This window comes from Drosophila mojavensis, unplaced genomic scaffold, assembly GCF_018153725.1.
Source record: "Drosophila mojavensis isolate 15081-1352.22 unplaced genomic scaffold, ASM1815372v1 contig_136, whole genome shotgun sequence".
Classification (NCBI taxonomy): Eukaryota; Metazoa; Arthropoda; class Insecta; order Diptera; family Drosophilidae; genus Drosophila; species Drosophila mojavensis.
This window is the reverse complement of record NW_025318667.1, coordinates 16,818,173-16,835,000: the sequence shown is the minus strand read 5'-3', so window position 1 is coordinate 16,835,000 and position 16,828 is coordinate 16,818,173. Positions and strand designations below refer to the sequence as shown.

General features: G+C 40.3%; 1 protein-coding gene and 1 long non-coding RNA gene across 5 annotated transcripts in view; one reads left to right on the top strand and one right to left on the bottom strand.

Moving 5' to 3' along the window:
• LOC6584021 (innexin shaking-B) overlaps positions 1 to 16,828 on the top strand; it is a 68,802-nt gene that overhangs the window by 2,844 nt on the left and 49,130 nt on the right. Inside the window, exon 1 of one of the 4 annotated variants that reach the window (XM_015161336.3) lies at positions 1 to 775. This exon is cut by the window's left edge and continues 5 nt beyond it. The exons of the other annotated variants lie outside the window; for them this stretch is intronic. Coding sequence (XP_015016822.1) covers positions 432 to 775 — 344 coding nt within the window. The 5' untranslated portion in view covers positions 1 to 431. The remainder of the gene's footprint in view (positions 776 to 16,828) is intronic. 4 annotated transcript variants of the gene reach the window in all.
• LOC122756713 lies at positions 11,484 to 15,003 on the bottom strand. Its single transcript, XR_006356547.1, has 2 exons — positions 14,612 to 15,003; positions 11,484 to 11,664 (listed from the first exon to the last, which is right to left on the bottom strand). It is a non-coding gene; the product is annotated as an uncharacterized LOC122756713 (long non-coding RNA).

Sequence of the window (16,828 nt, the reverse complement as noted above, 5' to 3'; positions counted from 1 at the left end):
ACGCAGCCGGTCACGAGTCACCAGCCACGAATTGCTCGTGAAGGTGTGTAGTAGGAGTTGGAGTCACAGTTGGAGTTGGAGTGGGAGTTGGAGTCGGTAATCGCGTGACCGACAAGTTTTACACACTTGGCAACGTAATTGCTTATAAAACGTCGCCGTGCCGCAAAAGAGTGCCGATAACAGACCCAAACCGTTTATAACAATTATACGAGCCAAGCAGCCATTTGGGACCTGGGCTGGGCTGGGCTGGACTGGACTGGACTGGGGTTGACTGCGTGCACACTTTGCCAGCACTTGACCAATTAAGCGACAGGCGTGAGTGTGAAAAAGGCTGTCGAGCTGGTGGGCTGGCGATTCGGCTGCCCCGGCTCCAGCAGCTCAAGCAGCTCTCCCGGCTCCCCGCGGTGGGAGTGGGAGCGGGTATTGGCTAAATGTATAAGCCCGATACGTTAACGAGGCGCGGCAGTCTGAGATCTCTGCGCAGCGCACCGCTGCTCAGTACGGTGCTGGAGAGCACGCTCTCGCTGACCCGCATCCATCCGATTGCTTCGCTGGAGCTACCCGGCCTCGACTATGCCGTCCAATCGCAGTCAGCCATTGGCGCCTTCCATCATCGTGAGCTAGGCACCTCCCTGCGCAGCGGCATCGCAGCTATCACAGCGGCCAGCGCCAGTGCCGCCGGTGGCATCTCTCAATCCCAGAGCGCACTGCTCGGACGATACGGTCCAAACGCCTCCATACGCAACAACGAACGAAAGATTGTTCAGCCGAAACGGTACGTCAATTCAAACCACCCGACCCACCCACCTCTCGCCCACCCAGCATCGCTATCTCTCTTTCAGATCTATAAATCATTCCCTCATCCTCTCTCTCTCTCTCTCTCACTCACTCTTTCTCTCTCTGCCCCCTAAAGCAACGGCTTCCACATAGTCTGTTCAGCATGTGTGTGTAAGTAAAGAGAAATGTTTCCAAGCTGTAGCAATGCATGACGATGTCTGGTATACCTACACCTAAACCGATATCATAATAAATGTGTAGTAATACGAATATATCTGAAACATTTGAAATGTGAAATGTGAATATCGATTTTCATCGGAATTAATCGATTTACAATTTAATCAATGTTTCAGCTTGATATTTATATGAATTGAACTCACTTTAATTTTACGCGAACTCATTTAAATTTTAACAGCAAATAAGAAGCAAATTTAGCTATAAAGAATACTGACATCAAGTTACCGACTGCTGAATACTCTGTCACGAACCAAACACTGGCAGATCGATTTTTCGACTTGCCACGCCCCCATTTGGTGTATATGTCTTATGATTGTGCAAATCAATAGAGGATATCAACAGTAATAATATTGAATGACTTACCAACTACAGTTAAACAAATACAGTTATACCCGATTTACCACGCCCCTACTGGACGTAGATATAACAATCATATCTCCTTGAGCATGTGTTCTCAATGCGAGTATATGCTACAAATTTCAAATCTCAAGCACTTCAACTACCCTGATTTCTGATAAAGTGGAAACTGAAATGAGAAGGAAATGATCCAATTTGCGGATCACGAAAATCTTGAAACCTTTTAAGTCAAAGATATAAGGGAGCATATATTCTTAATTTCAAGCCTGTAGTCTTTCTGATAATTCATACACTCACGCGAACGGGCCGACAGACTGCAAGACGGATGTTGCATAAAACCAATATACTCTTTTCACTTTCGTGAATGAGTATAACAACGCAGTTCGATAAATTTTGCTCTGATTCGAATTTCTAGTAAAAATATTTGCTAGGATATATACATATTTTTTTCTTTATATACATTTATTTATAATTTTTTTTTTTTTTACTTATGTGTATATATATATATTTTTTTTTCTTTATAAATAAGATTTGTTTTGACACTTTTAAGGGGCTGGTTTATGATGCCATAAAGTCGCATTAGCCTTGTCGAGTGGCTTGGGCCGTTTTGTATTATTGAGGCAAGGCAAATGCCTTGTGGCTTGGAGCACTTTGGGAGGCAACCCAAAGAGCGACGGCACGCCCCGGCCCAACCAACCGCAGACCGCTGCAGGGCAGGCTGCATTAAGCGCGGAATGCCTGGCAGGCGTATGTCTTGTGAGATGCTTTGTATGGAGATGCCGCGGGTCGAGTGTGTGGGAATTATAGGTGGTCAGGCGTGAGCTGAGCCACCATTTGTGCTGCTCGCTTAACTCCAATGGGGCTCTTGACTCGGCCCATAGCACGAAGTTGATAGCCGCCAGCGGAGCGACGCTGCTGATGGCACAGCTCTGAAGGCCACTAGAATGTGGGGACGCCCCCCTGGCAACCTGCAGCACAGATTAGGTCAACACAGATCAACAAACAGATTTTGCGAATCTGGAGCTGGTGCAGGGATTGCAACTAGTTCAATCCATGATCTATCGACCAGATTAGAAATAAGTCAGCTCCTAAGTCAGGGCAACTCGAGAGGAATTGTTTGATCAGCAAGTGCATGAAAGAGTATGAAGAGTATTATTGGAGAGTTAAATAAAACTATTCCACACTTGCCGTATTCAAGATTTGAACTGAACTTCAAGGTTTGAGCCGAACTAACCTACTATGAACCCTGTTCTGCTATATTTTTTATTTAAAATTTCTATATTTTATTAAGCAAATGTTATGCTGGCAATTTAACAGTGTTATTTTTTTATTTTTATTGAATTTTTTTTTTTTTAGATATTTATCTGTAATTTTTTTATGATAAAATTGACAATTTTTGTTTTTGCATTTTTTAATTTATTAATAAATTTTTAATAAAATGTTATAATAAAATGCTTCTGCTACATTTGAAGGAGCTAAAGCTACATTAAAATTAATCAAATATATATGTCTCATATATATAGAACATTTCACCAGCGAATATCTGAGGAAAAGAACGAGATTTAAGAGTGTAATAAATACGGATAAAGCTAACGGGATCATTTAGGTCAAGGCAGAATTAAGCAGAGCTTCAGGGTATTGGCATCTGAAGTGCGATAGAACTAAGCGGAATGAGAATACATATAAGCTCAATTTAAGAATCTCACTATTACAGATGGAATTGATAGGACCGCAGTTACCAATGCCTAACTTTTAAGTTAGTCTTAATTTTAAAATAATTTGAAACTCTAAAGAATGAATAAATAAACTTGATAGACTTTAAGTAATACTAAAATTAAGCGGATGGGTATTGAGCATTTTCTCTAGTTCTGATTTAGGCAGCAGTACCAGGAATTTCTAGCCAGGCTAGAGTCTCTCGAAATCGAAATAAGATATTTTTCGAGATATTAAAAGTTATATAGAATGCGTACCGCAGTCCGTCTCTAGCCTAAAGCATGAACATTCCTGTCTATTTAATGTGTCGGAATGTTGATGGAGCTGTCGGAGCAGGGTAACATTTGTAAGACTCGTTAATGTTAATGCGTCAAGTGGGGGGCTGGGGCAGAGCCAATTCTCAATTAAATTTATAATTCAATTTATTGGCGCCCTTTCGGGCTGAGCTGAGCGCCTTTTGTCTTTGTCTTTGCCTTTTACTGGGGCTTAGTTTTTATTTTCTTATTTTTATTTGAGCTTTGTCGACTTTGATTTATTTAACAAGCAAAAGCCGCCAAAATATAAAAAGCCACAAGAGAAAACTTTGTCGCCTCGTCGTCGTCTGTCCGCTGTCGTTTGGGGTTGATTTTTGGGGCTGCTTTTTGGGCTGGGCTCTGTTTGGGTCACACTGAATAGTAGCGAGAGGCAAAGAGAGCGAGAGAGGGAGAGAGGGAGAGAGAGGGAGGTAGTCTGTGTTGTGGGCTTGGCTTTATCCTTTATTTTTGGCTTTGCATATGGCAATAATTCAATTATGCACAACAAGGCCGCTAAATAATTGGGCGCCGCAGTCTAGACCCTGATGAGGACGCTGTTGCCGAAACCGAAATCACTTAAAAAAGCCGCAAAAACTTCTGGCTTTGTTAATTCGTTAATTAAATTGGCCTGGCCTGCCTGGCGCTCGATGGCAGCCTGTGAACAGAAATTCAACTTTAAGGATTACGCAATGGAGGCCACCCAGGCAAACCACCCAAGCACCCAACCACCCCCAGCCCACCATTGATGACATTGGCTGCCAGCAATCTTTGCTTATCAAAGGCAAACAACAACGTCCACGACGACAACTCATTTAAGCCATGGCCCCACACACGCCCACCCTGCCCCCACACGCCCGACACGCCCCACACGTCCCGTGCCGCCACCTGCCCCAAGCGCAGGCCCTTAATTAGCATAGAATATGTTTTAAAAAGCCACTTGAGCTAAACATTCAAAACACCTACACGGCTCTGCCACGCCCGCCCCGCCCCCTGGCCGAGTGCTGCTGCGACCTTAGACGCTTGCGGCTAAGACACAGCGCGGAGACTGTGTGGCACAGTTATGCAAGTTTGGCAGCGCCCAGCAGGAGTATAAGCCTTTTCGCTAGCCGCTTGGCAAAGCCGAAAGCATTGGGCGCTGAGGGGGGAAAGGGGATATGATATTAATTCAAGAGAAGATCTGATTCAGAGGAAGAGAGAGAAGAATGTGAAGAAGTTAAACAAACAATGACTAAAATCTATTAGAATAATATAATAATAATAAAAATATATTATTACAATAATAATTATAATAATAATATATAAAATAAAATTATATATAATAATTATAATAATATTAATAATAATAATACTATAAAAGCACCTGCTAATTCAGCTCGAAAACTTCACTTAGACATCACTCAAATATTCTCCAATTTGTTCAGAGAAAGAGCATTTCATAGTCAGCTGGACAAATTTTAGCCTTTTTTTAGCTTTTTTTTTTTGCTGGCAGCACATAGCGCAGTCGACGCTGCGTCGGCAGCACATGATGCTCAAGTGTTGGGATAAGTATTTCCGCTCTTCAGACGTAACGCTAAAAAATGTGCCCACACACACACACACACACACACACACACACACACACACAGAAATACACCTACAAAAGCTGGGGCGCAAGACTAGGTGGGTGGCGGGTAGCTAGGGGCATATGGGGGCGTGGTCGTGGTGGATGAGGAAGCACAAATGAAATTGTGACGTTGCCGCCACGCCCATATCAACAGTGCTGCCCGCCCGGCTGCCATTCAAAAGTAATTTAGCGTTTAAAAAACATTTTTCTGCCTGACTTTTAAAAAGTTTTGCATAATGCGCCCGTCTCGCGTTTTACTGCACGAGTATGCGTGTGCGTGCGTGCGTCTGCATGTGTGTGAGTGTGTGTGTGTGAGTGGGCGTGTCAACACTCACCTGCTTAATGTGGCCACGTTTCGTCGCCTGTCTGATTCGGCTGATTGTATTATAGCACCTACTAAACAGACTGAATGGCAAAGTCTCGCAACATTTTTTTTTTTTCTTTCTTTTTTTGCATATTGACTTTGACGTTTCACGGACGACTGCCAACAAGCCTGATCAAGGAAGTGTATACGCATATAGTCTATTGTGTGTGTTTGTGTGTGTGTGTGCGTGTGGTGATGTGCGTACTGCCATTGCCTACGAAAATCGGTTTCAGTAATCTGTTCGCACTTCAAGTCTATAATCAAAACGTTTGCAAAATATCCCAATGAGCATTGAGCGCTTCCTGTTTAGAATACCTCTTGAGCACAGACATCAGAGCAACGGGTATGTTGTGTGTGAAGTCATATAAGAAGTGATCGAAGCTCAGCTAGATATACGCAATGTGCAGTTCGAATCAATCTGATCTAAAATGAATTAAACCCCAGGACATACATAGGTACATTAATGATTCTTAAAATTATTTTAGGCGATCTTATTACAGGGTATCGGCAAGCCCTGCCTATTTCATTTACCCTAATTTCCGATTCATAGTTTATATTAAATATACATTGAAGACTCAAGTCAACTTGACTTTGAATCTGCTTATGGTTTAAGTATTATTCTGAGAGCTTTTAAGGATATCATCATACAGGGTATCTATTAATTCTGCATTTATTCCATTACGCTCTTCTCTTCTGTTTTTATGCAGGTATGAAATATACATTTAAGTCACTACACAACTTGGCTTGAATTCAATTTGTTATTTCATTCTAAATATACTATAGCATAGTACAGGGTATCTTAAAGTCCTGCCTGTTCTATGATAAACAGAGGCCATTAAGTTCTCTTCATAGTTCAGCTTTATAGTTGAGGCATATGTGTTATACCAAGGGTTATATCACATATCGTAGTACAGGGTATCCTCAGGTCTTGCCTCATGTGGCGCTATTCGTAGTACCATGAGTACAGTTGAAGTCAATATTGACTTGGCTTTGAATCTACTCACTGTTCAGGTATTATTCTAAGCGCCTTAAAACATGCCTGCGTACAGGGTATCTGCAGTCCGACTCATCATATATTTTAAAATGCTCAATTGTCACTGGACTCTATTCATAACAAGAAATATATATTTGATTATATTATATTATTATATTATATTATTATATTACCCACGCCACTTACAGGATATCACTTAGTTGAGCCCTCTCTTTCTCTCTCACTCTCGCTCTCTCCACCCACCCACACACACACACACACAGAGTTGACATCGCTTCAGACAGTCCCTCCGTAAGGCGCAGCTCATGTATGCTACGTTTTTGTTGGCCTACTCAAATACTTGGAAAATGGGCTTATGCTTTGGTTAATTATCTCGGAAGGTCTTAAAATTTTTCCGCTAAGCGTTCATAACTTTTTAAGAGCCGCAAAAAATAAGCAAAAAAAAAAAAAAAAAAAAAAAAAAAAAAAAAAGTAGACGAAGAAGAAAAACAAAAAGATACCCCTTGCAATTTGTTTAGCGCACTTTTAACTGAGTTAATTAACAAAAAACAAGAAGAAGAGAAAAATAAAATAAAATGAAAAGCGCTTCGCCAGTTGTGCACATAATTTCCCTTTGAGCCTTGCCAACTAAATGGTTTTTATTCTGGTTTTTCTCCCATTTTTGGGGGCGTGCGCTCGTAATTGGTTTAGGCCAATGTAAATATTTACTGGCCAACAGGCAACAACAACAACAACAACAACAAGATGATGAAGAAGAAGACAACAGACCTTACAAGTGTATGAAATGTAATTCCTTAATATTACCCCCCAGCCCAACCCAACCCAACCCATACCAACCCATACCAACTCAATTCAATCCAGTCAAAAGAGCGTCGACCCATCAATAATCTATTTCTGTCGTTTTTTAATTTGCACTCGTAATCCCCCCTCCACCCTCTCGCGCTCACAGAATGTATACTAATTATGCCGGCTGGCTATGGGCATCGTTATTGGTGTCATCTAGTCATTATTTAATATAAACCCACTTTGATAAATTATTTCCGTTGTGCGGCACGTGACGAGAGTTGTCAGCGTTTAGTCAGTCCGCGGGGCTACTTTGATTTGTGGCCAAGTTGTTGGCTTAAAGGGCCCGCGGCAAATGTTGTGAGAGCCGCTCTGAGTGCTGAGTGCTGAGTGCTGAGTGCCGACGAATTGAGATAAGTGAAGATGAGACGCGTCTCGACTCGTCGCGCGTTTATTTGCGCAATTAATCAATTTAGCCGGCACTGGGCGCTGTTTGTTGAATAAGTGATAAAGATTTATCACTCGTTCACTAATCTAGCCGGCTGGCTGTTGACCCACCCTCAGCCACCAGCCCCCCCGGACCCTAGTCTCACCCCCTCCACTCCTGCGGCTTGGCTCGCTTAAAGTTCACTGCGGCAGCTCTCAGCATTCATTGAACCCAGAGCTTTGACTTTTGCGTCTCAACGCACATGAAAAGCAATTGAAAACGGTTCCCTGCCTCCCAACCTCCCTCCCTCTACCTCGTCACTCCGCTGCCAAAGGTGCCAGGTGGTGCTCGGAGGAGGAGGAGCTGATGGCGCTGGAAGCCAGAGCAAGGACCGTAGCTTTCGTATTTACTTTGACTTAATCAACGTAAACCGCGAATAAATGAAACTCTCAATGCTGTTCAGCGCGAATATTATAGAAATAAATACACACAACAACAACAACAACAACAAATAGAGTGAGACTCGAAATTGAAGCTTTAAAAAATACTCTGCTTTGACTTTAAATAAATAAATTAGGTAAGCAGCAATGTCTGCATTAAATAAATAAATAATTCGTAATATTAAATTAGGTAAACATCAAGCCGTGCATCAATGCTGCTTCAATTTAATTATAGTCTCATTCAAATTGATTAAAAAAATATATATTTATTTGAACAAAGTTGCAGATAGGAGTTGCTTGAGAGACTTTTTTTTAAATATTAATGAAAGGGCAAACTGAATTCAATGCAATAAATTCATGAACCAGCAAATCGTGTTTTTAATTCCTTGAAATAATTTTTTAAATTAAATATGTATTATGAAATATTTTTTAATTTTTCAAAATCAAATATCTGGTTTTTTTCTAATATTTTGTAACATATTAATATAATAATATTTTAAACATAGTTAATATATATTTTTTTAACATCATTATTTTATCAAATTATTATTAATTTTATATTATATCTTAATATTTAATATTTTTTATTTAAACATTTTTTATATTTTAAATTGTTATTATTAAATATTGATTATATTAGATACTTTTTATTTAAATTTTTTAAAAATAAATATCTTGTTTTTTTTTTTTCTAATATTTCGTAACATATTAATTTAATATCATTTTAAACATAGTTAATATTTTTTTTACATCTTTATTATCCCAAATTATTATTAATATTATATTATATCATAATTATTAATATTTAATATTTTTTATTTAAACATTCTTGATATTTTAAATTGATATTATTAAATATTGATTATATTAGATACTTTTTATTTAAGCATATTTTCATATATATAATTTTTATTATTTCATGTATTAAATATTTTGTATTTATAATTGTTTTAATATATTGAATTATTATTTTATACATTGATCTTTTTTTTTATATTTGTTTTAATATATTAAATTATTTAAAGCAATTAAGTAAACTCTTTACTGATTCATGTACATACATATATTTAATATATATGTAATTTAAGTTTTTATTTGACGTTTCATTTAAATGTCAACAAAATTCGCATATTTAATTACACATTTATTTTTAAATTACATTTGCTTCAACTGCAATGGTTTAGAAGTCATCATTAGCAAACATTGAGCATAATTACAATTTCATCGTGATGTTATTTCAATTTCTGGTAAATATTATGTTATTTATTCAAATTACATTTGATTTGAGCACTTGTCAGCGTGTTACGCCTCAATTCATATAATTTATTCATGCTGCTGCTTCTACTTTACTATTTTATTGCAATAATTATTTATCGATGCTATGATTGGTTTATTAATCCGTAAGCAATGTTGATATAAATCATACGCACCGTTGCCAGCTCTGATTTAATTACTAATTTATTCAGATTATTTCGTGGCGCTTGAAAGGTTTTGCTACAAGTGCCTTAAATTCTATATATATATATATATATTTATATTTTATCAGACACCAACTTTAAAAGTGGCCCTCTCTTCGAGCTCTTCGGGCTCTTCGGGCTCTTTGGGCTCTTTGGCTTTTCGACTTTTAGTCTCCTGTGATTTTTGTATATTACGCAACGTTGGGCCAACTGATGCGGCTGCCATTCGGCTGGGCGGGCTCTCTAGTTGGTGAGGGAAGGGGAGGGGGCTCTGCTGGTTCTGTCGGGCTTGTCGAGCCTGGCGCAGCTGTGTGTTTCGACTGTGGGTGCGGGGCGGGTGCTGGTGCATTTTGTGGCCGGTCAATGCTCCCGAAGCATAGGCAAAATTGCAGAGCAGCGTGTGAAATCAAAAGGAAGGCCAGGAAAATGTTGGAAGGGACAATCCGCACTCGCTCGCCCTCTCACACCCCCCCTTTACGCTCACTCTCTCTGCCATTCTCTCTCTTTCGCTCGCTTGCTGTGCTGATACGGATGCAAAGCGGGGCCAGCAGGACACCAGGACAGCAGGACTGCCAATGGCCAGCAATGTTGATGTTTTCGTTTTAAGTCGCGGCATTTGGCATTTTGCCTTGTCAACGCCAACGTCGCTGCTGCCGCCGCTGCTGCTGCGCTCTGCCTCTGTCGATGGCAACGCCAATGTGGATGCCAACTTTTTGGGGCTGCACTTATTAAAAATTGTGGCCCGCGGTGCGCTGCACATTTTCTTAGGTGCAAAAGTTGCACTTGGCGACTGGCCAAAAAGCGAATTGAACGCGTGGATTCGCGTGGTGCGCTGTGTGCACAGCGGGTGGGCGGTTTTTGACTGATTGAGTGGTGGTGCTGGTGGTGCCATTGCCGTTGCCGTTAAGTGGAGTGTAGGCGCACGAAACGAAACACGCGAAACTTGGCGGTGCAATGTAATAAATTTGCAAAATGTCCAAGCCGACTACACGAATGGCTTACCCAATGCACACCCACGCACACACACACACACGCATATATAGACCCTCGCTGCCCTTCGCTGAACCGGATACAGGTACTATATTTTGTAGAAAAACTTTTCTTTCGCACATCAACTATCTCCGAACTGGCCTGGGCTGGGCAAAACACCTTTTCGAATAAGCGAATTTGTTAAAAATTTGGAAAAACTTCATTTGAATTTATAGCGAAAAGCTTATGAATCCTTATGTAATCCCATCAGTTTGAGTTGAGTTTCTGAAAGCCTGTGAAATCGTATTCATGCGAGCCGAAAGCTAATTAAGCTCTATGTTAACAAGAAAGGTGCAGCTCGTGCTTATTTTGAAGACGTTTTCATAAACTCTTAGAATCGTTATTAGATGGAATTACATATGCATTTATATTATTTCCTATGATTTAGTTCCTATGGCCAAATATGTGGCTCATAAGCCTCCATTATTGATTCTATTCATATTCGTTCATAAGATCTTAAAGCTCACTTTTTCTATTGCCTACTTCTAGGCTCAGTTATTGAAATTTACGGTTCTATTTTATTTATAGCCTGTTTGAATAAAATAATAAACAAAAATATATATATATTTTATTTACATTTATTTATTTATTAGCTTACACTCCAGAGAAGTATATTATTATTATTAAGTAAATAAAGCCTTCGTAAAGGGGTGGAAACGGAACACATAATTTCCGGGATATTACAGAACTACTATAAAACCATCGATAGTGACTCTAATCTATAGTTTCAGCCAACGATATTGCAGATAATTTCATCGCTTTTTTGTACACCTAATTCTTAAGGAAAACAAAGGAAAACTTCAAGTTTTCAGTTAAAATTTCAATAGCTAAAGTATACGATACAATTTTTAAAATTAAATAATTATCAATAAATAAAATATATATATATATATATATATATATATATATATATATATATTTAAATAAAAAATAAAAAAACATTTAAATATGCATATATATAAAAAACAAAAAAAATCGAATCTTTAAAAAATTACAAAATGTTTGCAAATTTATTAGACAAAATACTCTTTTAATTTTATTAATTTTGATCCCTAAAACAAAGTTGTTGCAGCTATCTATTAAGATATATGAAAATCGAGATGACATACCAATCGCACTGAGTTTATCGATCAATCGCAAACATGAATGACCATCGATACTATCGCTGATGTCATCTATGGTTCCAGGAGCTGTAGAACAGGATGCAACTATGAGTTAAAGGAGATATTTGATGGACTATCAGTCAAGATCCAATCTACTAGATGGATCCTGAGCCTACAAAACAATATAGCTGCATATTTAAATTCCATTTTTTTTTTTTGCCGTTTTCCAGCTCTCTTATTTCATGATTTCACATCTTGAACCCACTCAAATTAATATATAATTAGTTGCCCACACAGACCTGAGTGCCAAAGTGCATATGTGTGCGTGTGTGAGAATGTGTGTGTGTGTGTGCGTGTGTATTTTAGCATATAGTTCCAGCCTGCAGCGTGCAGAGCTGCTTTTACTGTTTGCCTAACAAATTGAAACGCAAATGAAATGAGCTTAAATATGCACACAATGTAAATAGAAGCGAACAACTTAGCTGCAGGGGCTTAGCTGGCAAATGTTTTGCATAGTTCATAAAAGGAGCTCCCACCAGCCGAACCGAGTCTCGTGCCTCGCGTTCTCTCTTTCTTTCGCCTTCTGCGGCAGTGCGCCTTATCAAGTGCCGTTGCCATTCCGCTTATCGCTAAATGCCAATCAGCAACGCAAATTTGACAAAGCGCCGAAAATCGACTTGAATCAGAAAGGAAAATGCTGACAGGCTAGCGATAGGAGTCGAACAATCAAAATTGATGAAACATTTCTGCTCAATTCTGCAAACCGTGAATTTCAGCTTCTGGCCACAATTAAAGATTCTCCTTAAAGCTGGCCCAAATCTGAGCTGAGGGCCCTGTTAAAGCTGCTTAAAGCATGCAAATTTTGACTTCAACTTCTTGCTGCTGCTTATATCTATATGTATGTGTGTGTGTGTGTGTCTGTGTGTGTGTGTGTGTGTGTAAAGATGTTGCAAAGCAAACGCACACAAAATTCTACGCTTTGGCAGCCATCAAAGGGGAACAAAGACAAAACGAAACGAAAACAGGCAAAAGGGATAGAAAAATGAAGAAAGCAAGCTCCCAAAACGGAAAGGAAACCAGACAAAAGTACACACGAGTTGAGAAGTAAGGCGCATATGAAAAAAGGGGGCAGAAAAAAAGCGAACAACAGAGTGAGAGTGAGAGAGAGAGAGAGAGAAGTGAGAGAGAAGCGCAAAAACTATGTAAGTGCAAATATTTTCTTATGCTTGTATGAAATGTAAGCATGTAAATACACATGCTTGTGTGTGTGTGTGTGTGTGTGTGTGTGTGTGTGTGTGTGTGTGTGTGTGTGTGTGTGTGTGTATGTGTATGTATTACTGTCAGATGGGCACAATGCACTGCAGTTGTCGACAGAGTTTCAAGGAAGAAAAACAGGAGAATAGAAATGGAGACTGACAAGTGCACGCACAAGGGCTACGTTCAAACTTTATGCTTGAAATACAAAAAAAAAAAAAAAAAAAAAAAAAAAAACATTTAAAAAAGAAGAAATGCAAATAAAAATCAAACTGCATAGGTAAAAAAATGTTATTGAAGAAGTTATGTATTGAAGTGATGGGAAGACTCTCGAAAGTTGAATCGAGTTGACACCTGCAACTTTTGGCTGCCCTGCGGGCGTATTCAATATTTTAAGCTAAAGTCTAGAAAATATAGGAAGTCAAGATTTTGAGGGAGTCCCTCTGTCTCGCTCTCCCTCTCAGAGTGTGTAGCACCCTCTCCCTTTACCAGTTCCCTTCTCGCTCTTGCCAAACTATTTATAATTGAATTCAAGTCTGTCTCCCTCTATCACAATCTGCCGATTTCCGCTGCCGCTTATTTATAATATGTATAAGCTTTGTCTCTCCCTCTATCACTCTCTCTCACTTACATTGTCTCTCCCTCTATCACTCTCTCTCACTCACATTCTGTCTTTCTACAAAGAATTTATTAGTTAAGCTGCTTCTCTCTCTTTCTCATCTTCTTTTTCTCTCGCTCTCTCTCTCTCTCTATTTCTGCCTCTCTCCAAACTAAGTATATTATAAGCTATGTGTTTGTCGCTCTATCTCTCTCTGTCTCACACACAATGCCTCTCTTCAAACAATTTATAATCTCTAGGTCTTTCACTCTCCCTTTCTCATTCCTCCGCAGTCTCTCTGCCTCCCTCTCCTTCTATTGCTCCAAGCAATTTATAATCTAAACTCTGTCTCAGTCTCTCTCTACCTCACTCTCCCTCTCATTTTCTCCTTCTGTCTCTCTCCAAACAATCTGTAATTTAAACTATATTCTCCCTCTCTCTGCCTTGCTCCAAATAATTTATAATCTAAGCTCTTTCTCACTCTCTCTAACTCTCTTTCTCTCTCTCTCTCTCTCTCTCTCTCTCTCTCTCTCTCTCTCTCCTTCTCCTTCTCTCACTCTCCCACTCCTTCTGCCACCCTCCGCACAGTTGATAATTTCAACTATGTTTTCGTAGCAGCTCAAATTATTGTTTGCTAAGTGTAATATTTAAGCACTCGAGCTGAGCCAGAATAATTGAGAAACTCTCTGCTGTTGTAATCCGACTGCCTGGTGCATATTTTGAATGTGTTATAAGACGCAGTGCGTCAGGCTGCTTCAATTTGCTGGTTCGCTGCGAACTTTTTAAATATTAATAAGAAAAGAATCTAAACTTTCAATGAAGGCAACGCGCACTGACTCGATTTGCATTTGTCTATGACTGACTGTCTCTCTGACTGTCTCTCTGTCGGGTTGGTTGCTTGGCTGCCTGCGTTGTGATGTGTACGTGCGAGCATTGTGTCTGCAGGCATGTACACATCTCCATATATAAATAATACTGTCTATGCATAAAAGTGGCTGCTGCCAAGTGAGTCCTTATTCTCCTGCAGTCACTGCTAACTGACTGCCGGAATGACAATCAAAGAGAAAGCAAGAGAAATAGAAAGAGATAGAGAGAGAGAGGGCGAGTGAAACAGAGAGGGAGATAGACTTTTAAGCCAACAACTGCTATATGCCACTCACACACACACAGACACACACTCACATAGATATGTTTTTGCAGTTAGTCCTTAGCATAAACCAAAGTCTGCGAGCCTTGCACTTCATTTCCATAGTCCAAAGAACAGCTGCCTGCCTGCCAGCTGGGGCGGCCCTTGTTAGCACGCAAATTGGCTTTAAATCGATGGCAATCGCTAAGGCGAGCACGCACACATGCTTCTCAGCAGTTTTCTACAATTTAATTGCAACTTTGATACATGAAATACATGCCACGCACACACAATATATATCGAGAAAGACTTTCGAAAATTCATTAAAATTTCAATGCAGGCGACAGTTTAATTTTGAAACTGTGTGACTAATATTATTTACTACTCATTGATTGATCAATGTGAAGTGAAAAGTTTACTTTGTTTCACTAAATCTATTAAAATTGCATTCGTTGCACGAGGCGTATGCGTAATATGCATAGCAATCAATTAGAAGAAGGCATAAACACTTTATCTATCTATCTCTCCTTCTCCATCTCACTCTCTCTCTCTCTCTCACACACACACACACATGCACACATCAAGTGCTGTCAATTAATTTATTATTGAATATTAGAAAATTTGCCAATATTGCGTATACGCAACGTTATGCAAACAAATTCAGCTTTGCCTTGACTAAAGTCTCGACAGATACTTGCCAATGGATGTGCATGAATGAATGCAATGCGAGTCACTGGCCCAGCCGAACCTTGCAACATAAATGGAATAAAATATTCAAATATTAAAAAAAATAAATAAATAAAAATGCGCATACGTCATGTGAGCCTTGGGAATTAGAGGCACGCAAAATTCTCGTTTCTGGTTAATCAATAAAATGGCCTTTGAAATTCAATTAGTGTGTGTGGAGCGCTGGAAATAGTAAATCTTTGGAGCATAGTTCATAAGTATTTAAGAGCCCGGCAAGGCCCAGCAGCGGCCCACTTAACGGGGCCGGGCCAGCTGGTCTTGGCCAGGTGCAGGTGTGGGCCACACTCAGCCGAGCCGGGCAAAGTGTAATTAAATATCCATTTAGTGTACATTACGTTTCCTTTGGCCGACAAACGGGGCCGAAGAACTTGCAGCTGAGCTGAGCTGAGCTGAGCTGAGCTGGGCAGACGCCTCGCTCTGCCGCTGAGCCAAAGCAAACAGGCTGGAAACCCCTTAAGAGCTAGCATAAGCACCGAATGCAGCCGGCAGCTGGCCGGGGCTGGCCGGGGCTGGCAGGGGGCGAAAGGCGGCCAAGCTGCCCAGGAGCCGTGCGAGAGAAGTTTAAAGAGCTGCTGCTTATGTCTAAATGAATTTAAAAGTTTCTTCACTTCAGAAAACAGCGTCCAAGCCGCGCTCTGTTTTCGCTCTGCCTGCACCACTCGCCACACCACACCACGCCACGCTCTTCATATTTTTAGCTATGCTCCTCCTACTCGCCACCCTCCACTGCCCACTCATCGTTCATTTGCGGCCGCTTGAGAGTTGCCCGCGGCGGCTGGACCGCGGACCGCGGACCGTGGAGCGTGGAGCGTGGAGACCACTGTGCTCCCAGGCGCCCGCTCGTTTATTAAAGATTATGCTTATAATGACGTCGACAATGACGACAAGCAGCTGAATGCGCGACCCAAGCGCCGGCTGACCATCCCCCTTCCTCAGCTTCATCTTGATGATTTTCTCAAAATTTTCCTTCGTGCTTTAAGTGTTTGCGATACGAGTGTGTGTGTGTGTTTATTTGTTTGTGTGTGTGTGTGTGTGTGGTTGTGTATTACGGTCCTTTTCCTTTTAGCTATCTTGCTTATATGCTTTATGTTATTTTATTTCATGGCTCTCCCTCTCCCTTTCTCTCTCTCTCTCTCTCTCTCTCTCTTTTTTTCTCTCTTTCCCTCTTGCTCGCTCGTTCGTTTCATATTTTGTATACATATACACACACATTTCTTTTTCCGTTCTTTTTTTTTTCTGCCTCGGCCCTTCGGCTCCGCCTGAGCCATTAAAGTTTATTTTCTCCTTTGTTTATCAACGCTGGACCTGGGCCTTGCGGGCGCCGATATGGCCGCCACTCGCCCCACGCTGAGTGTCACGTGATTTGTGAAACAATTTAACACTCGAAATGCCGCTTTGCAATACTTTTCAGTGTCAGCGACGACCGACCGAGAGGCCTAAAGAAAATGCCGAGAGCGTATGTATGGGAGGAGATCCTTATAATATGTGTGTGGAAGCTGAAGAAGAAGAAGTTATATAATTCAGTT